The sequence below is a fragment of the Pagrus major genome, chromosome 9 (assembly GCF_040436345.1).
Source record: "Pagrus major chromosome 9, Pma_NU_1.0".
NCBI lineage: Eukaryota > Metazoa > Chordata > Actinopteri > Spariformes > Sparidae > Pagrus > Pagrus major.
Window position 1 is genome coordinate 29,285,491 of NC_133223.1, and position 26,869 is coordinate 29,312,359.

The 26,869-nt window shown below is 40.9% G+C and overlaps 1 protein-coding gene across 1 annotated transcript in view; it reads right to left on the reverse strand.

The window, feature by feature from the left end:
* Positions 1–1,446: 1,446 nt before the first annotated feature.
* The window catches only part of tfpia (tissue factor pathway inhibitor a), a 44,112-nt gene continuing 18,689 nt past the window's right edge, over positions 1,447–26,869 (reverse strand). The window contains exons 2-7 of the mRNA XM_073473217.1: positions 21,009–21,209; positions 9,351–9,527; positions 8,368–8,445; positions 7,201–7,263; positions 3,393–3,581; positions 1,447–2,252 (exon numbers count right to left, since the gene is read on the reverse strand). Coding sequence (XP_073329318.1) covers positions 2,173–2,252; positions 3,393–3,581; positions 7,201–7,263; positions 8,368–8,445; positions 9,351–9,527; positions 21,009–21,209 — 788 coding nt within the window. The 3' untranslated portion in view covers positions 1,447–2,172. The remainder of the gene's footprint in view (positions 2,253–3,392; positions 3,582–7,200; positions 7,264–8,367; positions 8,446–9,350; positions 9,528–21,008; positions 21,210–26,869) is intronic.

Sequence of the window (26,869 nt, forward strand, 5' to 3'; positions counted from 1 at the left end):
CATGAAACCAAAATGTCTCGATTTCCCGGCGCTAAAAATACCCCGATCTTCTGTGTTGTGGGGCCCAAAGAGCGTGCGCACTAGAGACTTCCGCCCACCGAGCCGACTAACTTCCGGTTTGGTGCCCGGCTAACTTGAATGGGGATAAAATTATTTGAGGACAATGCAAAACCGAGTCATTTTGTGGGGGATGTGACGCTCAAAAAAACGTATCCACCGTTTTACAGACCCTTCTTTCACAGTGTTAGCTTATGGGAAAAAGTCTCTTTGGGCCGCAGTTCATCACGTGAAAATGCAATTACACAGTTTGGCCACTACGAAAACTGGCTTCAAAGCCTGGTGCTGTTCCCGGGGCTTGGGCCAAACCGTGTAATTGCAACGGCACATGATGCTCTATCACAATCTGAGCTATTCAGTCCAATAACATTTGGAAAGTCTAGAAGAGCCGCAAGATTAAATCATTTTATTTCTATTCAAGTTAGCTGGGTGCTAATTAGCTGGCAGAAGTCTCCAGCGCAGACGCTCTGGAACAACAATAGCAGAGTCGTATTTCTCTCCAGCTGATGACTGTGTCCATATACACCCTCCTTTTAACCACCATCATCTCCTGAGGGAAGTATGTGGCTGCTAAACGCTCCACCATGTCCAGATGTTAACTTTGTCTGTCTGCTGTACGCTGCCAGATCTTCTTCAGTGAAAGCAGCTTCCTGCAGCAGAACAAAGCTGTGGCCCAGAAAAAACAAAACAATGAGCTGAGAGACACTTGAAATGTCTACTCATTCGACATGTCATAACTCTCTGTAGGTTTGTGACACCTTTCACATCGCACATGATGTTGATAGAGAAATATTTACTGTTGCAGCTTTCATTGTTTCTATTGTATTGTTTACCATTTACTTACCACCGTAAGGATCTGAACACTACTGAAAAGATTTCTCCATAAAGCCAGAAGTTGAATGGCAGGGGAAGGCTGAGTCACTTACTTTTTGAAATGTATCAGATGGATGTAATTCATATTTCAGTACATCGAGTTGCAAAAATTACTGGATACACACAGGGTATGTCCTCAGTGTAGCTGCACAGATATGTTTACGGGACGCTTGACACAGTTGCGTTTCATTTTTTGACATTTTAACAAATTAATATTAACAAAAATTGTTTATCTTGTCATTTTCATTGATTGTTGTTGTGAAGCTGCTCAGCTGTCTCGCCACGGGTGGAGGAGGGGTGTTTGATGCACTGCTGACCAGTTCTCGTGTGATGAATAAGTAATGAAAATGCTTTATATAATTCATACAGCCTATAGAAACTATGAGATCGCTCTTATCATATAATTCCAATGTGTTTTACTGTCTTTTTTTTCTTTCTTTGTTGTGCTTTTTTCTGTGGAAAAACCTTGAACTTGTCTCAAAGACCGGTGGGAAATAAAAACCAGAGGAAAGAGAAGAATATCATTGAAGTTTATTATATAAACTCCTACAGTCCAGTACATTACAGCCATGGTTATAAAACAAGACAGTAAAGCTGATACTGAGCAGCCGAGCAGGACGAACGCTGACAAACTCTTTCTTTACACAACACTGCCTCCTGCTGTTCCTCCTCGCTAACAACACCCGCAGGGCTGCAACTGGGATTTTACAAAAACGGCACAACATTGATTAAAATAAAACAAGTGTTCATGTTTAAATCTGACAAAAATAAATCAGTCGTTGTCTTGTTCACATTGATTTTACAGCTGTGAGGTCATCTTGATTAATGTGTTAGCTGGAGAAGATGAGCCGAGAATAAGGCTCATCCACCGGTTTAATCTGCAAATACTATTGTTCACATTGATTAACAACAGTGGAGCTGCACCAAAATCATTGTAGAGAAGCATCAGTTACTGTACACACACACACACAGGGTAAATATGACGCAGAGGCATTTATCTAGCTTTGGTGTTTCCCATAAAAAATTACAGTGAAATGTTCAAACACAGATCTGCTGTGTGAGACATCATCAGCAAAACAATGTGTTTTTGTCAGTGAGATATATTGAAATAATGTGATTATAATTGCTTTCAGTCACAACAGAGCTAATTCAGGTAGACTTAAAATGATTGTTTTTACAAGTACACAAGCGCTACAGTAGATATGAGTTGAGCTTAAAAATAAAATATGGACATAAATACATTCATCTCCACAGATCTGACGCAGGGCCGACGATGTTGTCGATGTTTTTCTTCCTTATTCTGATCATCCTCTTCCCGTGAGCTGCAACACAACAGAGCGACACAGTTTTAAAGCTACAGTTGAAATAATTTTACTTTTACAGTCACCAAAATAAAATGTTGGCAGTTTATGTTTCTGCAAAACACGGATATGTGACATTCGCATTACATGTTTGTGTGCTGACTTTCACGTTAGGAGGTGTAAGTGCTGGTGGTGGTGTTACAGCGAGACGACACGGCTGCCAAGCCAGAGGTCACTGTTCAAGACTGCATTTCAACATTTGTAAGTTTAAAACCACTTTTCAGTGAGACACGGGAAATTTTCCAGGCAAGAAAACCAGGTATTTTATGCCAAAACCAGCCTGTTCTCACTCCCAATGCGTAAAAAAACAGCTGCCTGGTCATTAGCCCAACACTCTAGTGTCCATCCGGGGTTACTTCCTGAAGCACCCCTCCAGTGTAGTAGTAAAGAGCAAGAATGTCTGGGTCAGGGGGTACTCGGAGTGGTTAGGTGGACCAGATCCTGTTTGTGACCAAGAGCCAGAGTGATTTGTTTTTAATTTATGTCAGTGAATTATGTAAATGAGGTAACTGATGTCACATATGTCACTTACAAAACTTTCATTAGTTAGTTTCCTAACTGTCACCAAGTATTTTTCTGTCTAACCCTAACCTACCCAGTCCAAAAGTCATACAATATTTCATACTGTGTGAACTGTTGAACAGCGTGCTTTATTTTGAAAGTATAACTGGACCCTGTAGATTGCATTTTGTTGCTTACTTGAACCATGGAGCCTTTATTTTGAAAGTCTACGCGGATGTTGCTTATAAGTTATCGGTAACTTGACTGTGGAGACTTTGGTAGGTGAAGCTTTATAGTTTGAAGCTTCAGGACCACAGACCGAGCTGCCATGTCTGACGAGTTGGGACTGAGAACATGTTGTCCTAAACATGATCTTTTCTAACCCTAACCAAGTGGCTCTTAAGTTCAGTGTTGTCATAACATAACATTTAAAATTGAACTTAAAGAAACGCAAAGTTTTAATATATCCATGATTTGCAGAAACATACATCAGCAACATTTATTCTGGTGATTTAAACAATGCTACTAGTGAATACTAATCTTGTTATTTAATCACTACAATGGACACATGCATTTTTGAAATGATTATCATAACCATACCCTTTCTCCGTCTAATGCACTTCATGATGCAGTCCCTCCGGTGTGTGAAGTTGTTGTCGTTGCCCCCGCAGCCGCTGTAGGAAAACACCTGGCATCTCTTGGTCTTGGGGTTGAACGCGAACCTCCTCTCTTCACCCTGACATGTTCCCCGTTCCACAGGACTGAAGCACAGATTGGTAGGATTGAACTCTGTAAAACACAGTTAGATTCAATATCAGTCAGTGTGAAAACAATTAGCCTAGACCCACAATGATGTACAGGATCCTTTAAACCCATCCTTTAAGTGATGTTTCCATTTCAGAGGATGATACAGCAAAAAAAGAAAAACAGATTTATATTGTTCATTTATATGTTTTAACTCCACATGGGTTCATATCCACATACGGTTATACTTCAGTCCGACTACGGAATAGATTGCGTCCGGTGTCTGCAGGCTATCGCACTTAAATTGACAGATTTGAAGAAGAGAGAGTTGTTATCGCAGCCTCCCACGGGGCCCTGCGAGCTATCCGCTTTGATTTATTCCGCAGCTTTCTTCATGGAGAGAAACGCGGCCGTGCAGTCGAGTCGGAGGGAAAAAGCTTGTTAGCGATCATGACTGATCTTTCCCACACTGATTTCAAACAGCATGACTCCAATATTTCCCTCATTATTACTTCATTTGTTGGGGGTCGAATGGGACAAAGGGACGGATTAAATGTGACGAAGTTGTCGATGAATACTGATAGGGTTGATTTTTGACATCAATAGTGACATTTTTTACACAAACTTTTATTCATACTTATTTTCACTGTTAACATACAATTCAATGCTTTATAACCCATTTACTGGGCAACTGTTCATTGCAAAGTTGCAGCTGAGGTTTATAATAATTAACGAATAACGTGTAGCTCATCTATAATTATCTGGCTGGCCGTTGTAAAGTGGTATCTGATCTATATTAACATCAACAATCGCTTAATAAATGGTTCATAAAGCATTTTATTAACAGTGAAATAGCTGCTCATTAAATTTTAATAACCCTATAAATGTACCATTTATCAGTGATGGTTATTAAAGGTGTCACTGACGATCTTATAGCTCATGATGCATTGCTGTAGATTAAACTAGTTAACAGTATATAACGTAGTTAAACATCTACAGCAGTAAAATGACACATACATTAATGCAGCAGGAATATTAATCAATAAAAGATATAGTAAAACACTGACAGGGAACATTTTACTGCACGAGGAGTTTTCATACTGTAAGTGCTGATAATACCTATATTTTTACATTTTCTAAGTAAGGTTTTGAATGCAACTTACTCATAGTTGAGTATTTTCACAGTATGGTATTAGTACTCTTACTGAAGTATCCACCATTAACTCATTGCTGTGTTATTGTGTGCACTATTGGCATGTTTGGATTTATGCTCCTCTATCCATACACATCACAGCACCGCCCACTGAATCTCTAAGTGTACATCATCTTATAACCACAAGATGTCAGTCTTTGGTTTCTGTTTTGCAACATAAGCTCGGTACAGTGATGCAGGCCAATCTAAAAAATGCTTTTGTGACTTTCCAAATACTCCCATCATCAGTGAAAGCTGTTTATCACCTGGTATTTATATCTAACATGAATCTTTACTATACATCCTCCTCAAAATCTGTCTAATTTCAGATCTGAATAATTGATTGTTGCTCTAAGGAGTTTCACTTTGATGCCACTAAGAGATATTGATGCCATATGCTGTAGATCTAATCGCTGAAATACATTTTAAAGAAGTAGATTTATGAGAAGGCGGTGCCAGTGTGGTTCACTCATCCTGAATCTTTCACTCTCTGTATTTTCTGACATGAGTGAAATTGAATTCTTGAAATTATAACTCCTTGAATGAGTTTAGGGAAGCAGGCCAGGGTCTCCCTGTGCTCTCCAACTGCAGCACAAAAGAGCCTCGGTACACGACAACCGTGATATATGCCCCCCCTCGCTCCTAATACACATAAAATTAGTAATTGGGATACGTGACGAATGGGCTGTGAGAAGGAGCCACTGATACACTCAGTTTCTGTACTTTGCCTTCCACAACAGAAGCAATCTTGCAAGCTGTCCAGCGTCGATGCATCACTGCACCTTGGACGTTGTATTTCATTTTATTACAGTTACATTATTGGCAGCTTACACAGATTTAATAAATGAACTGGATTTGCTTACTTTGAGGTTTAAGCGGAATTCATAATTCAGCGTGCACTGGTCTCCACTCTGAGGACAGGCTGATTGATTTAATTACAACAGTTAATCTATCCCAAATGTCTGGGGCTCTGTGATGTCTGCGATGAATTAACTTCCTCTGGCTTTGTGCCTCGCTGTCTGCATTTATGTGAGCTGTTTTCTCATCTTGAAAGAGAATAAAAATATTAGTGGCAATTTATTTTCCTCACTGATGAAGATTTCTGAACTAAGCAATCTCTGATGTTGTTGTTCAGACTGAAAAAGTTCCTTTTATAGTTTGTTCAGACGGATAGCAAAGCTCATTTTTGTCTTGCATCATCATCATAGGACTGTTTGCACTGTCTGTGATTCATTGCCCGAAGCAGCTAACGTTCCAACTGTACAGATGTTAGCTGTGAGCTAGCAAGTACTATAGGCACCGACCGTGTGTGTGGTCAGTGTGGCAGCTCAGGGAATGGGAATGTGAGATCATCAACAGCAAATCACCCATCTAGCTCGTTAGTCGCCATGATAAAATGATGGCAGTTACTGCACATTTTTGACGGGAATTTGGGACATCTTCAGCTGTGTTTGTAGTTTTTAAGGAGACCTCTGGACCAGCCATGTTTTTTGCGACCAAAGCACGTATTTTAAGCTCAAATATGTTCTTTTCCTAATCTTAACCAGGTTGGTTTTTGCCTTAACTTAACCTAATGATATGCACAGTGTTGTCAAGGGATAAAATTAGAAATCTCAACAAACATAATGTTCAAGAACTTTGGTTTTAACTTTGTCAGTAAACAGCCAATCACACAACAAACAAACAATCAAAAAAAAGATCATATTGAGTTGCTGTGAGTGCAGAACCTGAGGACAAATAGACTAAATGTGTGATTACAGGAGAAGAGACCATATCCCCCCTGTACTGGCCTCTCTTCATTGGCTACCACTGAAATACAGGATTGATTTTCATTTTTTTACATTTGTTTTTAAAGCACTGCATGGACTAGCATGGACTCCCCTACTCCACCTCTTGACCCCTCAGATCTGCTGACCCCTGCTCTCCATTCCTTGCATCAAGCTAAAATCCAAAAGTGATAGAGCATTTTCAGTTATTGGCCCTAAGCTGTGGAATAGTTTGCCACAAACAATTCAATCACCCCCCTTTTCATACTTTCAAAACCCGACTAAAAACCCATCTTTTGTCCCTATAGATGACACAGTAGTCATCATGAAGATGCTTCAGCACTCTTTGGTTTTTATAGGTAGATAATACATGACAGCTGGGTTCGCTATCCTCCAAAAAACAGCAGCGCTGACCCAAAATGCACCGTGATTCCCCATTCCCTACTGATCTCAGAACACACTGAGAACTTCTGTTGTTTATGTTATTTTTCCTCCCATCTCGCCCTGTTTTCCACTTGTCTCTGTACAAGTGACACTACATTCATAAAGCCTTGGGATATGCAAAAAAAATGTCAACTCGTGTTGTCTCAAGTGTCTCCACCTGAGAAATATGTGTTTATTCTCGTCCGCTTGTGCTTTTCCATTGACTTTAAATGCAATCGTGCCACATCGCTGTCTGAACACAATGTAAGTCATACTGTCTTACCTCTTGGTTGATTAGTGTCGTTCGTTTGCACCTGAGGTTGACTCAGGCTTACAGTCTGTTCCCCTGAGAAACAAACACATCATACACCGAGATCAGTCATTTTAAAGAGCACTTCAACATCTTGGTTAATGTGCTTCATTGCTTTCTTTCCCAGAGTGAAATGAAAAGATCAAAACCACTCTCATGTCTTTGTCTTAAGAACAGAACTGGAACACGGAGGTGATTAGCTTAGCTTAGCATAAAAACTGAAAACTCGAGCACTTTCTCCACTGAGTTTCCTGACAATCTCACTCTCACGACAAGATTCTGGGAACTTTTTTCTTTTTTTGACAGAGCGAGGGTATCCGTTTTCTTTATGCTAAGTCTTTATGCTAAGCTAGGCTAATTGCATCCTGCCTCTTGCTCCATACTTAAAGGGACAGTTCACCCCAAAATCAAAAATGCTTATCAAAATAACCTTGCCATTAGCAGTTTCGTACACCCACCAACTGTATCATCATGCAGAAGGAAGCATGAATCTACTGATGGACCAGTTTAGATTACGTGTTGCAGTTGTAGTAGATAGAAAGAAAATGGTTAATGGTTTGAGTTTTTGGGTTTTATTTTCCTCTTCCTGTCTTTGTCTGTTTTCCCACCATTTTTCTGTGTATGCCTGTGTTTCATGTGTTCATTCGCCCTTGTGTAATATTTAAGTCTGTGTTTTTCCCTTTCTCTTCGTTGGTTTGTCTGTTTTTGTCCTGCGTCTCCTGCCTTCCTGTGTCTGTTCCCCAGACCTCCAATTCCCTGATTTGTTCCCCATGGTTTTATGTGTTGTCAAATGTATTTTTGGCGCTTTGAGTGCCACCTAGTTCTATTGTACACATCTTTTCGGCTGATACCTCAAAAACTTGGAAACTAATGCCAAACAATCTAGATGGATAGATGGCAATACAGAGTAAAACATGTGTATTTTTGATTTTGGGGTGAACTGTTCCTTTAACACACAAACATGGTGCACATATTCTCATCTCCCGTTCAGAAAAAATCAAGTAATATTTCCCAAAATGTTGAACCATTCAACACAAACGTTCGATCTAATGAGTGATTTTAAAATAACAATGACAACAGAACATTAACATATGAATCAAACTTGAAGTACAGGTACAGTGTGGTTGCATTCAGTCTTACCAGCGACAATGGTGGGCTGCAAAGCCATGAATCTTCTTGCGGACTGTGTGTGGACCTCTGGTGCCTTCGTTGGTTTTGCTATTTTGACAAAAAATAAACAGAAACATGAGATCAGAGCGTCTCCAGCTGTCCAAAGCACATTTTCCGTCAGCCTATATTTAGAACAGATCTCATTAATCCCAGTCATCAATCATAATTAATGTCAGTTTAATTTCATTAGTATTGGACTGTAAAGGGCGTTGGTCTGCAAACAGATATAATCCAGTAATAAAAGTGGACAGAGTCATCTATCTGAAACTGTTATCCATTAATAAAAGCTTTTCCAATTGATTTTTCAGCACAACACGGGCTGTTGGCAGAATTGGTCACAGTTGAGGCACTTGCTCGTTATTTTCCTTGACAATTTCAATATCTAAACGACTTCTAAGTCCTGCCTAAGTCTAGCGTAATTGAGTGTGCTTTGGTCACTTAAAAACGATTTAAATGCTAAATCAAGGTAGAGCGTGATTTCATGGTCAACCAGAATTCATCAGAAAGTTAATTTTCGGAGCTAGAACTATTTTGATTTGTCGCCGGGCTGAAATGAGTTTTCATTTGTTGTGCACCAGCTGTGATCTGCTGCACCATGGCTGTCTATGAACCCAGAGTTATATAAATTACACCATGCTTTGAGGTCAAAGCCGAGAAAAGTAATTATTTCTGTCTGGCCAAATTAGAAAAGCTCACAATGAAATGTCACACTTCAGTTACAAATCTTCAGCTGACTTGTAAGGCTGAAATGTAGATGCGGTGACCCTTCTGTGGCCTGAACGGCTTTTTTCGTCAATTTCCCATCAAATGACGGCATCTTTCTAGCATTCACGCCTGCAGAACACAATATACCCATCCAGACTTAATTTGTATTTCTGAATAGAACCATGCTGTCTGAGCTGCTTGGCTGTCACCCTTTACTGAAAAAAGGACAAAAGTTCAACCCGGCCCACCTGGGTTCAGACACTTGGCCTGGCACTCCGCCATGCTCCTGAAGTTGTTAGCATTGCCGAAGCAGCCGCCGTAAAAGAACTGCCTGCACTGCTGATTCCTGCTGTCGAAGAAGTAGCGCGTCACCAGCCCTCGACAGGGACCCGGAGCTTCGGCTAGATGACACGGGTTCTTGTCATCTGGGAAAGTGAGAGGGAGAACAAAGAAACAACAAAGACAAAGAAAACTCTTCATTACTGGAATTTCTCTTTTACATATGAGATTTGTTATACATTCAACTTTGGTCTGAAAAATTACATTTTTTCCTGACTTTTGCAACTGAGATACCGAACGGAAAGATGTGACTTTCTTTAATGGTTTGTTTCATCGTCACTCTCTTTGCATTGATCCATGTTACTTTTCACTTTCACTTTCATTCTGAACATAAAGCTTCAGTGATTTTCTAAAAATCAATTTCCTGTAGGAGAGTGAAGTGAAAACAAAAGAGAACCAGCAACACATGAGATACTTCACTGCCTCAATTGACTTTTTAGTTTTGCTTTGACAGCATTTAAAAAATGCTGTAGGAATGAGTCCTAAAACATTTTTGCACTTCCAGTTTCTCTGTCTTGAAGTCGAGGTTCAAGGTGATTTACATGTCATTATACAACACAGGGCTGCATAACGAAATAGAGGTTTGTGATTCTACAATGCCACAAACACAGAACATATTGTTACTATTTATTAACACGTATACACCCAGGAAATAATTCTGTAGAGCATGTTTTAAATTTGAGTGAATGTAAACAGCTGCAACAAGATGGTGATGGTAATGTGGTCTGCATCTTCATATTAAAAGTTAGACAACAGGTAAACACTGTCCGTCAACTGTGTTTGAGCACCAAGCATCAATGACGTAAACACAGAGTCCATCTCTCCTTGTCCCGCTGTAGTCCTGTAGTCCTGTAGTCCGGCGCTGTCAGCTCGAAACACAGTCTGGACAAAGAGTGCAACAGCCTCATACGAGATGTTGTGGTGGAGACAGGTCTCTGTAAACGTGTGCACAACGGTCATGACCATCCCATTTCTGCGACCAGACATTAGCCAGGAGCAGACTTTAATCCAAGCTGGATTAGTCTCTTATCCTCTCCTGCCTACGGCGGTCCGGCCGGTCAGGTTGGAAGGTCGATAGATGCCGTGGGCAGCGATTGTCTCATAGTCTGCTGCTCTTAATCCAAAACCTGTGCTTTCTTTCCAAAACTGATTTATTTATTGATTTTGGGCAATACGTGTTTCAACAACGAAGCAGAGAACATAACAGTGAAAATAAAATAAAAAATGTAGCGAAATTTGAAGGAGCTACTAGCAACTGGAATTAGGCAGGTACTTAACGTTTTATATTATACGAAAGTCAATACCCTACTCCTGAATTTTGAAGCTTTCATACGTCTTCAAAGAGGCGGTTGCTGACAAGTGGCTGAATGAGACTCCAGAGGTTGTCGTTAGCTTGCAAACTTTTAAAAAACTCAAAACTTTCCAAACTTGTCGTAGGAAGCCTAGCAGAGGTCACACTGAAGTCATTCGACACTGGTGTAGTTTATTTATGCGCTACCGTTAGCTTTTGGCTTCTAGTGATTGCATTTACTTGTTTCCAAAAACATAAAAATGGTTATTCAGGAGCTCATTGCTGAACTAAACATGTAAAGATCATGAACTTGATGTCAGCCACAGGTGTTATTTTCTGCATTAATCCAAAATCAAATGGAAAAATGGAATTTTTGTCAAGGGAACCAGGGTGATGCTAACTTTTAGGTTAGCCTACAAAAATGCCTCATCCCCACAGCACTCTATTGTACTGATAACGAATAATGAAATTGCTTTTTTAACCATGTAATATTTCACGACAAAACCAATGATAGTTTTATTGCTTATGACATATTTTGTAAGGGAACACTGAGCCCAATGAAAGTCAGGGCAGGGACATGATAACAAAGACAGACAGAGGAGAGAGCTATTCAAAGCCTGTGGAGAGTATGAGGTCCAATAAATGAACTGCAGGTCATCTTCACAGCGAGCCCACTTCCCGTCTCCCCGGCAGCACGGTGACATTTCCACTCCAGTCAGGTTTCACATCTCTGCAAGCTGAAAAGTCAACACTACCAGCAAGAACATCCTTATGTTCCCTTCTCCCCTGTGAATCTCCTCTGCCATGCCTTTCTTCTCTGCTTTCTTTTCTGTCATATCTCTTCTACCTCTTACCTCAGCTCTCACTTCCCACTTCTTGGCACTCGTTGCATACGTTATCAGTCTCGGGGTCTTGGAGAATTGGGGATCAGGGCGTTATAGCTCTGAGCTACAGTTTGATGATCATCTGAATTCTGCATCTTCCACCGTGTGAGGTTAATGTAAAGTTGTTGTCATAGCACATTTTTGTTTCCAGTTTGTCTGCTTCTCCTTCCTGCAATCCAACTTTTATGCTTTTGTGAGTGAAATGTAAAAGTTAGAGATTATTAAATCTTTGTACAAACTGCATTCAGATTCTCTTCAATCCGAAATCTGTAACTTTAAACGTTTGGAGCGCAGAGGACTTGACAGCAGAGTTGTTGTGGGGGGTTGTCAGGAACCCTGCTGATTATTTGAATAAGCCGTCACTAAACCTAAAATATTCACAAGCCAGTGACAGGCTCACGCTTGATTTGAGTCTGTAACACAATCACAGCCACGGTGTCAAACGAATAATTTCCAGTAGACTTGCTCGGTTTCTTGCAGACTTCAGTGGCGACGTCAAACCAGACAGGTGCGACCTGACAGGCCGTGATCAACATTTCTCAGCAGCTGTAGAGAGAGAGCATCTGATCGTGGCAAGTAAACTGGGTTGTATGGTCCGACACACTGATGCAGGATGATTTTTTTGTCAAAAAATATTTCAATTTTATATCCAGAGATGATTCTTTTACGGGTAAGTTGGCTTTTTTTTCAAACTGAACCCTATTTTCCCACGTTTTTGTATCTAAGTGACTTATGGGGACTACTTTTTTTAAGACTACTGCAGCTGGCAGCCGCAAAACAGCCTTCAGTGTAATCGCTGCGGCCATCATCTCTTTAAGTGCTTGCTTTTGCCTCTGACAGACTCAGATTTTAAAAGTCTGAAGACATGATTACAATGATTCCTCCAGAGACAGACCTTTTATTAAAGGAATAAGATCCTTTTTGTACAACCAGAAACAGCCGAAGCCACCAAACTCCATTTGCAGAAACCGTAATTTTGTCGTAATGGAACAAACTTCATTAAAACTCACCAAAAACATTTTGGTTTGTCTTGTCACTGTTCCAACAATCACCATGTGTGGTTTGTTCGAAATAAATCCTCAATTTTACGCATTAAATGTGAAAATATTCCTGCTCTACATGCTGATGTTTTTGTTTTAACTGCTTCTCTGTTGTGTCAGACTCACTCTTTCTCCTTTCCTGTTATTTTCACATTCAACTTGGTGAATTAAGGGTTTATTAGGAGCAAACCAGAGTTTACTTGGTTAGGTTTAGGCAACAAAACTACCTGGTTAAGCCACTGGTTTGGCTTAAAATAACTACTTCCTTAAAATAATCACCATTGTCTATTGGCTTCACACCTGATCTTCATCTTCTCCGATGGACTTTCTGTCAGTTTATACCACATTCGCTTTTTTTACCATGATCATCGACCCCTGTTGGTACCGCGTCTTCATACACACATGTACTTTTCAAGACTAGGCAAGGCAATCCTTGAGATTCAGATTGTTGTCTCCAAACCCCACTATGTTTTTATTGCTTTAAACTGCAACCATCATCCACTTATTTCCACACTACATGCAGTCATCATGGGTTTACACCGAGACGGAGACAATTAGCTGAGCAGACAGTGTGATTTGCTGCCTGAAAAGCACCAAATACAAACTCGGTCAAGTCTAAATTAGGATTCAGCTGAGTCCTCTGCCTCCTTACCTGTCTAAACCGAATGTGTCCCAACAGATGAGGGCTTCTAATGCGCCTCCCGGAGGTCATAAACGCTAAACACACACTCCATTCGGTTTATCTGTGAAGTCTCTGAATAACAGCACTCCTGTGAAGGGCGACCATGATTAAGAGGCTATCATTGTAACATCTAAATACATTTCATGAGGTGACTTTGAGTTAAAAGCGTGTGTAAAAAGACAAGAGTCAAAGGGTAGTCTAGCACGCTCTCTAGAGCCATGCGGCGATGAATAATTCAGAAACAAAATTCTCTATCAAAGCCGTGAAGGTGGAAGAGGTGATTTGTGTTTTGAGGAGAATTATCGGTCAGCTTTTTTTTTTTTCAAGTGCAGGATGTGAATTATTCTGTTTGTCGTTCCTGAGAGTTTTGGCTGCTCTCCAAAGAGAACCTCAATAATTCAGCAAAACAGACTTCAACATTTAGGACCGGCTCGTTTTCATGTTTTTCCTATTTTCCAATTTTTCCCTTTTTGTTTTCAGATCATCTCTCTCTGGCTTTGACACTCAAAGTGTACAATTGATCTACTGAAAAACTATTTACAGCAACTCTGCATCGCCGTCCCTCCCTCATCGCTCCACTTGCTCAATTGATTTCCCTCGGTTTCCTTCAGTTGCTTCAATACATTTCAACATACTTTGAAAGCGTATTGTTGTTTGCTTCTAAAAGTGCTGACACAACCTTTGGCCAGACCTCCCGTGGAAAAATATATATATATATGGCTGATGGAATAGAAATGTAAGCAAAATAAATGAACTCTGGTGTGAAAATAGCAGTTGCCACTGGATGGAGACAGACGTAATCCGATCACAAAGACATTCAGCTGCCATATCAGCCATATCCAGTCCAAAAATGGGTCCTACATAAATCTGGAAGGATTGAAGGCCCAATGTCGATGAGGGTTAAAGGTCAGTGTGTGAAGACTGAGCTCTTAGGAGAGAAATCCAAAAAAACCTTTGTTTGTCTGTTTAACAGCCTCAAACCCCCCAAAATTGTCAATTTAGGCCAAATAAAACAGCAAATCCCACAACTGCAGAGCTCGAACTTAAGGGATTGGTTGGTATACAATTAATTATCAAAGTCGCCTCATATTTTCCCAGTCCAGATTTCCCCTTAACAATCTACCCAATTCTGCCACCTCCAGCAGCATCACATTGTTTGTTCTCTTGGCTTTTCTGCCCCTTTTTTTTCTCCTCTGCTTCCTTTGTTATTTTTTTAACAATGCCTGTGCTCACACACTGAGATAAGGACCCACACAAAAAAAAAGTACGACTGTCACACAGAGGAACACTGTGTTTGTGTCTCTGACCTCTTCAAGCTGAGCTGTAAAAAGGGGACGTCAGACCGAAGGAAGAGTTTGGGACAAAATGGTTATGACTTATTGGGGTTTCAGTAAAACATCAGGCGCTGAGGAGAAAATGCTTTTTTCCAGGCTCAGAGATAAAGAAAAAGAAGGATGCCGGGATGTTCCTCGCATCGGTTTGTGACCTTTTACGTGAGCGATCTTTTAAGCTGTCTGGGAATGCGTCATCAAGTGTAAAAATATAGGTACAACAGAAGGTAAACTGATCGCCGGAATGATTTTGAGTGTTGAAACTGGTAGTTTTTGTAGTGCGGGGATTAAAATGTCAGTGATTTGGTGATAACAAAACGGCTGCAGAAGACGTGAGGCCTTGAGCGATGCTTTCTGCAAGTTGCGAATGAGGTGACATTTTCAGATGTCTGCAGCTGTTATACAAATAAAATAAATAAATAAAAAGGCTTCTTTAAAAAGTCACCTTCTTGTTAGTGTGACTGCACTGAATCAGATGTCAGTGAAGGAATCCAACGTACGTCGTTTCGGGAAAAAGAAGAACAATTCAACGTCCTATTGTACGGGCTGGTTTAGACTCATGCTGAAAATAATAATGGGTAGTATTGATCGAAATTAATAGACCTATGTTAATTTAGTTGAATTTTGAATTCATTTACAAATGCATCAGACTTAATAAGCCAGACAAGATCATTAATTTGACTGCAGTGGAGCTCAAGGCGACCTCATTTTCTCACTAATGGCCTCGGTTGTTTACAGCGATCACACTCATGTCTGATGCTGCTAGATTATGCAGTACAGTAATATACAGTTTTTGCAGTTAGTTTCCAAGAAATGAACATATTTCAAAGAGTAAGGTAATGCCAAGGATAAAATCAGCCCAGTGGCCAGAATAAAATGTTGGTGTAAACGTCTCTGTGTCATACGTTCACATTACATGTTACTGAGTGACAATAAACTGATATTTTTGACGAGAAGTCAGGACATCTCTAACCATATTTGTTGGGACAAAACTTGGTGTTTTCTAACGAGACCTTGGGACATCTCCTGCCAAAGCAGGTATTTTAAGCCAAAACATGATCTTTTCCAGTTGAACTTTACAGATATTTTCTTCCAGATCTTTCAGTAGCTGTATCACCTTCTATTAAGGTGATGTGGATAACACGTTCAAAGATAGCGGAACAAAAAGTTGACCTTTCTGCATCCCACTGATCTCAGAGCATCAACATGGCTGCCAAGTGGGAGATCACAGTTTGAGACAGTGTTTCAACATATAAGCCACCGGATAGTTTTAACGTGAGACCATAGTTTGAGATGGCGTTTCAGTATTTGTGAACCTGAAAGCACTGGATATTTACAACGAGACGTTGGGACATTTTCCAGCTGTGTTAGTGGTGACAGAACCAGGTAGGCCGAGGTAACTTTTCCGAACCCTGAGCCTAAATCTGACAGCATAGACATAAACATAACAAAATGTAAAGTTTCGACTTATGTATGGTTTTCTGAAACATATATTGCCAACATTTTCCTGGCAATTGAGTTCTCATGACAGCTGCTGAGCTAATGATGTGCTTCCTCAAGCTCCTGCATTTTGGATCCACAGAGCACATCTTCCTCCAGCTGAGCCAACAGAGAATATTCACGCCCCAGAGTTCCTCTTAGCCTCTGAGCCGGCTGACTTCCTTTTTGGCTCCACGCACACAAATGGGATAAAATAATTGAATCAAGTGGCTCTTGTAGACTGTCCAAATGTGATTGGAAGAGATTGATGAAATTAAAAGTGAAAGTTTGGTGATAGAGAGAGTCGTTTGGGGTATTTGTGACACACAGTTTCACAGCTGCTCCTTTTCCAGTGATTGTTTATGAGAAGAATCGTTTTTGGGCTGCAGGTGACACCTGATGATCTGGAAGGTAGCAGGCCAAAAGCCACCTAGCATCAGGACAGACTTGGGTTTTTTTCTTTCCATTCTGGTTTTTGACTTGCCCAGTAAGACAAAGTCACCACCCAGTGCAGTAAAATGATTCCACACATGGAAGTTTAGTGTAGATAAAAGCAACCACAACTGCGTAACACTGTTATGCAACGAGTCATTTTTTTGAGCCGATAAAAACAGGCGTGAAGCTGCCCTTTTAAATGCCATGATACGAATGCGTACGTCTTGTAGCTTACTCATAGTTTGCTCATGCTCATGAGTAAGACCGTCAACGGTGTGCTGATGTGTCACCTTCACATTTCTGTCCAGCTGTTTTATTTAATGTCACCTCTGGATCAGATACTCCCCCCACGATCACACTCGTCCTCACAGTGTTGACATGTTTGTGAGGAGACTGACGAGGGGTCACACAATGAAGGCATCTACCGCATATGGTGTCGCCCGCTGGATGCAAATTCATTCGCGACCCTCCTGTCCGACTGCCGTAACGTATCCCGTGGCATGCAATAAGAAAGTTGAAGGTTATTCTCTGCCGGTGGGAGAAAGCACTTTGTCACGGCACAGAATAACACGCCATCGAAACACTTTGATAGATGTGTTCTCGCCGTGCCATCGAGGGCATATTTCATGTTGACCAGAATAGCTTTAGTGTTAAAGATGTATTGTTTTTCCTGCTGTAGATGGCAGATACACTCACATACTGTACGCAGAGAAAGGCGTCCTCTCTGGTTTCCTTTTACGTGGACGCACAGTGTTTTTCACCTGCTGATCACAACACCCCTCCACTCACTTGAAGCGCTTCTAATCCAACAACTTCTCTCACTGTGGATGAATTCAACTCCCAGGAGTAAAAACGTCTTAATTGCCGTAGCTTTGATTGCTTGTCAAGAGCGGCGGCATTACTGACGTCCCACTTAACAAACAGCTAAGTGCAGCGTGGTGCGCGACAGGTAACACCATGCTTTTTACCAACAACTGCTTAAGGATGACGGAGCAAAGGTCAGCGAACGCGTCTCTTGCTCATGTTCATTCACACAGTGACCTTTAACCTTCTTCTTTTTAGTCCTCCTCATGTGCTTTTGTGTTTTTATGAAAAACTCAGATCTTACTGTTGTGTGTTGCTCAGGGTTTAACAGTTCTTTGTGTGTATTTACCACAGCGCAGCGCAACACAACAGAAAAACCTTCAACAGCTGCCACATAACATGCTGGAGGTGTTATTCTGTATGGAGGAGAAGAGAACTGAAGCAAAGTTGATGGTCAAGTACATGTTTTTTTCCATTTTGCAAAAAAAGAACACACTTATGTGCCTCTTTTACAAGTTATAGGTCTCTCACTCAGTCGGTAGCAGTTGATTTATTTCTCACATCAGCTCGTAATGACAATCTACCTAGCTGATGTAACACATCCAAAAAACGACATACTTATCCTGACTCCCCGCTATAAATGTCTGTTTTCATCTGCATTATTTTGAACTCGGCACACACCTGGGAACCCTGCCAGAGCTCCATTCACAATCCGGTGGGGAAAAAAAAAAGTATTTTTAGCTACATTTCACATTACACTCCCATTGGACTATAAAAGAAAACCACACACAGTTGTAGTTGAATAAACACCATTTCCTATACAGGCACAGATAAATAAAGAGAAACACACAGGGTAGATGTTCTCACCACAGATGAAACATTTGCAACTATCTGTTTATTATGCTCGTTATGTGTCCTCAGATTTATTGCTTTCTTTATGTACTTGATTGGTGTAATTATTTACACTGATAAGTTTTATCTTATTTTATTGCATGATAAAATATTATATTGCCTCTCTTGTATAGGGTGTGCGCATGTTGACATGGGCAGTCACCATCCTGTCACCGCCTACACTGCTTTTACATTACAATTAGGGCCCGTGTCCACATAGCGTCTTTTCCGGGCAGAAAAGCGCTGACTGTGCGCTCGTTTGTTTGTTATTTGACATCAGGACATCAGAGAAAGACAGATGTGGGCGCAGGACGTGATCCACAGGAGACAAAAATACCAGCGTCTCTCTGAAAAGTTGATAGATTTTCAACTCAAAGCACTCAGAGCGGCCGCACAAGATATGGCGATGCGCCATTTTTCTCTGCTGCTGCAGACGCTCGCTCCTCATTGGGAACGATTGAAAAAAGACGCTGCCGCTCAGAAAATAATGCTATGTGGACAAAGGGCCTGAAGCTATTTTTTGTTTAAACAATTGAAACTTATTCTCATCTAACATAACAAAACATCTTGATCGTAAAAGTGAAATATGACGGGTTTTTTTTTATTATTTTCAATATTAAAGCAACATTATGTAGGAATTTTTGTACTTTGAAATGTATTTTATGTGATTTGGCTCCAGTGCAATAACACTGTTGTAAATACAAATCCCAGGTTTTCTGTAACAACAATAATATCAATGGCTAATATCAGATGAGCTAACTAGCTAAGGGCAGTTACAGTTAGCAGCAGTTAGTGGTTACTATAGCAACGGGTAAAGCCATCTATCTCTCAGGAAAAACCTTGAGGCGGAGCAGCCCAGAGAACACCAGAGGGGAAAACCAGAAAACACTTTCCATAAATTTGATTCACTTTCACTGACACAGTTGATTCTGTGTGACACGGTGCCATAAAACACTCGCCACTTTTTCCTGGAGATCCAACCGCCCACGTTACAGAGTGCAAATACAAATGATGGAGGCACAGAGTGGGAGTGACAGAGACTCACTGCGCCGTAAATGATTTTTAAAGCTTTTAAAGGTAAAATATTTATAAATGTTGCCTTTATAAAAAAGCATAAATCTAACACACATGTGGCTCGTCCATGTGTGTTTTTGCTGTCTACTAGCCACCAACTAGAACGATGCTGCTCAGTTATTTCCATTGGGAATGCTGACTTTAAACCTGCGACCTGTAAACTGTAGTTATCATGTTACCATGTGTGTAGCCATCAAGTACACAGTAAAGAACCTTAATTCTAAAAACTGTCATGATTCAGTGTCTTGTTCTTGTGTTTTCTGTTTTATTTTGAAATTTTACCCTCATGTGTCACACCTCCTGTGTGGTTTTCCCTCCCAGTGTTTTTCCGCTCGTTCCCTCACCTGTCCTCTTCCCTTCTCAGTCAACCTGTTCCTGATCCCTTCGTTAGTGTGTCTGTGTATATAGTCTTTGTTCACCCTCACGCCTTTGTCAGTTTGTTCCATGAGGTCCGTGTGGTCAGATGTTTCGCTGTCTTGGTCTGTCTTCCCCCAGTGGTTTCCTCCAGTGGTTTCCTCGTGTCTCCCGTTTGGTATGTTTCTGATTTTGGTTTCTTGTTTCTCGTTTGATTTGAACTTTGCTTTTTGGTTGAACTTTGTTTAAGTTTTAGTTGCTACTTAGTTTTTTGGTCCTTGTGACTCATTCTTGGCTTATTGTGGATTTCTTGGTTCGTTTTGTATTTTCTGCTTTGGTAATTAAAGCTCACTTTTGGTTCCCCCATTTCCTGCCTCCTGTGTGTCAAAAAAAAATGACAAAGATGCTTTTGTCTACTTCTCCCTGAAGTCAAGGACTCATTCTTACAATTCCACAAATTTCAACCTTCAAATCAACAATGTCATTGTTATGCGCAACATGTGACGCTAGACTTCAAAACTTGACATTGCATAGCAACAGCAACTAAGAGAGGGAAGGGCTGGGCAGCTTGAAGTGAGGATATAATCAGCATTTGATGCATGGTAGCAGCGGTTGGCCTCCATGAGCTCAGCCTCTTCATCAGGCCAACCAGCTGGCCCCCTTTTTTTTCATTTACACCGTTGATGATTATCAGAACAGTTTCCACAAGAAGCATCTGTTACGAGGCGTTAAGGGTTAGTAATTTTACATGATACGTAATCGTGGTGGGAAATACTAAACATTCATTTACAGAGACATCAGTGGGGAAGTCCAATAGTTTTTGTTTTCATTATTTTTCAACACTTAATTCTACTTTAATTTGTCATCAATTTAGTATGTGTAACGTATGAATAATACAACACTGGCCGTCTCTCTCCTAAAAGTGCCCATATTTTTCATTAAACAGACGCCTCCAGGAAAACTGTTCAGAATTAATGTGCTGGCAACGTTCCATTTGAGCCGCATACCAACAAAATGACTTTGTAATAAGATTTTATGCCCAAGGTGCCAATAAAGTCTAATGAGAAACACAAGTCCTTGACAACAAAACTGATCATTTGCTACCAACAACAAAACAATGCATAACTATAATACATCCCTGTCCTGTGCACTATTATGAAAAATGATCCATTTGTATAAAAGATGATGGGGTCTGTGTTACTGTTGACTTCCAAAGTGGAGTTAGTTGGATTTGTTCAAGGTGAATCTTTTGGAAGCTGTTTCGTAAACTGTTTTTTAATGTACTCTTCAGGGCAGACCCACCTGAGACGACACACGTTTCCTCACAAGCTTCCAAGGTCTCAAAATTATTGGCGTTTCCCCCACAGCCTCCGTACTCGAACGGCTCGCAGCGTCCCGTGTCCACACTGAAGAAGAATCGGTCCTTGCTGGCCTTGCAGGGCCCCGGCTCGTCCCTCAGGGCGCACAGCTCGTTGAAGATGAAGAGCTCGGGCAGTGCTTCATCTAAAGGAGTGGGTAGAAAAGACAACTTTTAGCGCTCTGCTTCTTGTGGCACTGCGTGAAAAGGGTTTTTGTTATGTGTGTGTGGATGGGGAGGAAATTAGGTCACAGCATCAAACTCTAACCCCGGGCTTTGAGATAAGGTAAAGTTGCACGCCACTGTAATTTCTAAAAGACTTGAGTTCACGGTTTGACAGCCAACTGTTTTTGAGATCCTCTGTTGGGAGACTGTGTGAAAGATTTGCTTAAGGCAAAACATGGCCCGCTGTGTGACCTGACACGACATTTAGAGAGAATAAAGGCTGCACAATTCATCTAAATATTATCAAAATCACATTATGGCCAACTGCAATGTGCAGTTGTTTTCAGTTCACAGCTCGCATTAGGCGACTCGACATACGCCTCGAGTGACCGCTTGTGATCGGATCTCACTTCCCTGACTCTATATGAATAAAGATGGACACTGGATAAACAGACACTATCAGAGTTTCACAAAGTTTATAAAGTTTCTCCCGACTCAACTCACAAAATTGAGTGATTCTATAGTGGAGCCTGGAGAATTTCCTTTTCCCCTCCATCTACTTCTCTCCCTCTTTATCTCCTTGCTGTAGTAAGTTGGCGTTCAAGTTTGCCATCTGCTGCGGTGTAAGACGTTCTCAAAGTGTTGGAAATTGTTTTTAAAGGGGCACTTCGTAGTTTTGGAGAAGAAATTCAAACTCAATTTTACTACTTACAATATTGAGGAGGTGACAAAACTTAAAGATATATTTATTTTTTCCATAAGTGAATAAACACACTGTTCTCAGAGGAATATAAGGTCCCCAGAACACTGTTTGAAGCTAGGAAGGTGGCAGGGTCCACCACATATAAACAACGTAAAACAACATGAAATTGTGTTGTCCTTTTAAGGTCAGTTTGTTTATTCAGTCATGAAAACAAAGAGAGTTTGTTTATTTAGTTTGTTTAGGCTTAAAGAAAACAATCAATGGAGATCTTTTTCTTCTGATTAAAATGTATTCCTTAAAACTACGTAGTGCACCTTTTAAAAACTATTAAATATAGGTTATTGTGGTCATTCTAATTAATATAGAAAACATGAAAATCCAGCATCGGTCGGGCTCTACTCGAGATGTAAGCAAACAGTGTGTTTGGTGCGGACCCCACCAAAAGTAAAATCAAGATTATTTTACATTTTTCAGTGAAAATTTTAAAAACGTCTGAGCCCTGGAAGCAATAATTTAAAACACATCTGTTTTAGGCTCAAGCCTGCAGATGGTCTTTCGTTTATTTAACTTGCAGTGAGAATTAGGAACCATCAGTGAGCACCTGAATCTCCCCAGTAAACAAAAGCAGGCCGAGGCAGGTGGCGGCTGGCAGGAGAGGGTTTGAGGGAAGGCAGCAGCAGATATTTCACATAAAGCAGCACACAGCGATAGGATGCACTGCAGCAGATCAAGCAGTTCACTGAGCAGCTAGAGACAGGATGATTGGAGTGTCTTTACGTTGACCTGCCCTGCTGTGGAGCGCGTGTTTGATCGATGTATGTAGGGTGACTATTCCGCTGGAGAAAAGACCGAGCTCCCATTATTCATAACTGTCATGATCGGATACAGTTGTGGACGATGAATTAGCTCTGCATAGACACACTTCACTGTCATGCATAAAAGCTGGCTTTGTCAGATCCAGGAAATAGGTGACATAAAACCCTTTGAGCTCTTCCACTGTTGCCAATGTTAAATTACTAATCTCAGTGTGCTGCTGGGAAAATGGTTTCCTCTGGCCTCATCCCTGCTGTTTTTAGGTCAAGTCTCTGTTATGCCCGCCTGTAGCTGTGCAGTTACTTCAAAACACACTGAGAGGGATCTCCGTCCAAAGGGATTCGCAGACGCCGAGGCTCGAGTGACGGCGTTTTAAAATGTCTGTCTGCGATGCACATGTTAATTTTCAATAACCTCTGTGTTATGTGAACACTCATTGAATTTTTTAAAGATCTTCTTCAAATGCATTTTTCATCATATTAGCACAAATGGAGAGAGACGTATAAGGGGGGGAAAGGGAAGGGTTGAAAAGCAACTGTGGAAACAAGCTGGAAATGGTCTCCGAACCACGAATACATTCTGATTTCATCCTGTCATACATATCATATTGATATTTCTACACTGTGCATGGTTCAGATTACATGTTGGCTGTGGAAGCTGACTTTCATGGGGGGAGGTGCAGAGGATAGTGATGGCACGATTGCTGACTGCTTTCAAGCCAGAGACCACTGTTCAAGATGTTGTTTAAAAATTTGTCAGCATGAAAACACAGGACATTTTCCGACAAATCACGATCTTTTCCTAACCCTAGCCAAGTGGTTTTTGTGCCAAAATTAACCAGTAAACAAACAGTGATGTCACAATATAAAATTCAAAAAAAATTCGGATGTGTATCTTTCATACGTATCAACTTTTCTTTAAAACCTGTCATATCACGTTTACATTACATTTGACCAGACATTAGTGTAGAGGGGATGTTACAGCTAGTCAAGATGGCTGCCAAGCGAGAGACTACTGTTTGAGGCGTTATTTCAACATTTGTAAGAGTGTTAAGGAGATGTAGAAACGCTTTCCTGACATGTTTGTGGCAACAGAACGAAATATTTTTGTGGAGATATCTTGACAATTTCTAGCCATGTCTGTGGTGATACAATCCAAAACCTGATCTTTTCCCAACCCTAACCAAGTGCTATGTCTTTGTGGCTAAACCTAACATTTCCATAAGCATTGAGTTGTCAAAACACAACATTGCAATTTGAACCAAAAGAGACATAAAGTTACAACAACATAACAGAAGTTTGCAAACATGCACACTGCCAACATTTATTGGCATTTATTAGTTATTAGTACAGCTTCACAGAGCTGCTGGCATCGCTTTAAAGACTGTTTTTTTGGATTGAGCTTTTGTCTAAGTGCTAAAATACGTTGTTAATCCTATTTAATCATTTACCTCACATGTGGTTTTATCATCCAATTCTATTTTTCTTTCTGGTTGCACTGGAAAGCAGGCAAAACAAACATTAAATTCTCTTTCCTGTAAGGTACAAAGTTCTATCACAGCACATCCTCTAATGGGATCCACCCTGCCCTGTCCTATCAGCACAGCAGTCAACAAACAGTCCCCGTGCCAGGCGAGGTAATGAGGGCAACAGCTCCACCACTACAGCCTGCCGCCCGTCTTCACACGTCCAATTCTGACTTATTACCGGGATCGGGGAAACCAATCAAACACTCCAAATCTCCTTCCTTCCCAACCGGATCTGTGGTGCTGCTATAACACGTGGGAGGTGGGGTGAGGGCAGCGAGGCTTCCCTGCAGAGACTCGTGGTATTTTTTATTTACGTTCTTCTTGTCGTGTCTGATAAGCAGCACAAGATTGGGTCGTCTAGAGCAAGGGGAGAAATTACACAGCAACACGGAATCTGTCTATCAACCCCATTTTGGCTATGCAAACACTACGTCACTGCTGAACCTCACTGAACAAACTTTACACAGATGTAATGACAAGTCGAGATTGTTTGCTCTCAGTGGATGCCTCACGCTACCATGGCTACAACAGAAGAATTCCTATTTTGGAGAAAACACAACACAAAGTGGTGCAGACTGGTGTTTTTTTGTACATTTTTTTAAAATGAGACTGTTCAATAAGCCAGACTTTGGCCGTCCAAAAAGAGGGAAGAAAACATCCTTCCTATTGATTTCTGTCTTGTCTGAGACAGACCAAAGTACAATAAGCAGCGTGTTCTTCAATCACTCGTGTCCAGCGTCTAGACAGAGATATTATGAGGCAGTCCAACAGAAAAACAACCAAATTCCTTAATAGTAAAACAGAAGTTGTCCTCGAAGAACACAGACACATGCGTGCATAGTAAATCTTAAAAGTAAAATTTTAAAATGAGTGCAGACTTCACTTAGGGGAGAAGTTTATTCCCAGTGAAGTGCACAGTCAAATGGAGCCATTGCACAAACCACAGTACAGCATAAAGTTACAGATTCTGGAGCGAGCAGGCAAACATGGAAATCATTCTGTGAATTAGGGCTGTGCCATATGGTCAACTGACTTTGAGACTAGGGAACCGAGGTGCAATAAACTCTTGTTTTGTGCTAAATTTAAGACTCATCCCTGCAGCAGTCTATACCCATCCCTATTATATTGTCGGCTGAATAATGCACATAGCTACTCTACTTCCAGTTCCAGTCGTCTGATGCAGCTTCATACACAGACAGTTGACTAAAGGCTACATAGTGTTTAGAAATTAAAACATAGGAAGTGAAAAGCATTATTTATTATTTCCTCCTTTTCGCTGGTCCCCAACTCCTGAATGCCGAACTAGTCGCAGCCTGCAAGATTGCAGTATTTGTTCAATGATGACTTTAGGAAGAAATGAATGTTTCAGGTAAACTTGGGTTTTGCACACCACTTGCACTGGCTCTGAATGAAAACAATCTTTCTTTGCAATCCTCCCAAAGCTCCAGATCTTTTATCAGCAATCGTCCATATTGTTGAACAGAAAGTAAGTAAATAAATATAGTCCAACTCACACAATGCATCAGCAAAACCCTTGGAAGCCAACCAACAAATCAGCCAGCTCCTTGAAATATGGGCCGTGCTGAATAGGGAAACAGATTTTAGATGCGTCAAATTTCCATTGGCAGCCGGTCTCCTGAGTACTGCTGACAGGCTCCGCTCAGCCAAGATTTGCACACACACTCACACATTTGGATAAAGATCTGAGTTGCTCAACATGTGCACGGTGCCAAGCACCTCTGTAATTCCTGATATGGGCAGGTTGAGTCGGTTTGAGGCCCAGTCTCAGCTTGTTTAGTATACCAGAAGATTATCCCATTCCTCCATTTCCAGGTCTTTTTTTTGCAAAGGAGATTTAAGCTCCAACTGTACAGCAGCCATGGAGCAAAAAACATAAAAACTGTCTATTATTGATGACTCAGCGACAACACCAAAGAGCACAGACCGTTATTAGGATGACAGTAAAATATGATCAACTAATAAAACACCCTGAGAAAGTGAGACAGATGTCGACAGCAACAGAGGAAAAGAGCAGAGCGATGCCAAAGTTCTGACAGCTCCCAGTGGTTTTTTCCTCAACTGCAGCACTAACTATACGACTTCACACTGCATGAGAGGAAATAGTTTCTCAAGGGTATCTTCCTTAACATTTCCCATGCTGTGTAATTCGAGAAGGAAACTTAGACAGAAAAGTGGAAAAATGAAAGCGTATGCATAAAAACATTTGCCGAATAAGGATAAAAAAAGGTAACCGAGTTCAGAGACCTTTGTACCGATGCAAAGAAAACAAAGACAACAGGAATGGAGCGAGAAGAAAACAAGAATACCAATACAGATATAATTCAGTCATTCACGGTTGCTCCCCGACAGCACTGAGGTGTATACTGTGTCTGATTGGGCACTAATCTATACGCCGTTAGTAATTAATTACAGAAATGGTGGAGCAGAAATCCTGGTGTTTCTCTGTAAGTTGAAGAAGTGTCAGTGCTAAAACAAAAAAGGCAGAACACAGAGGAAAGGCAAAAAGGCCTTAGACTAAATAGCATGAGAGAGCATGTACCACAGCAGAAGAGGCTGTACTACTGTATGAATTTGTG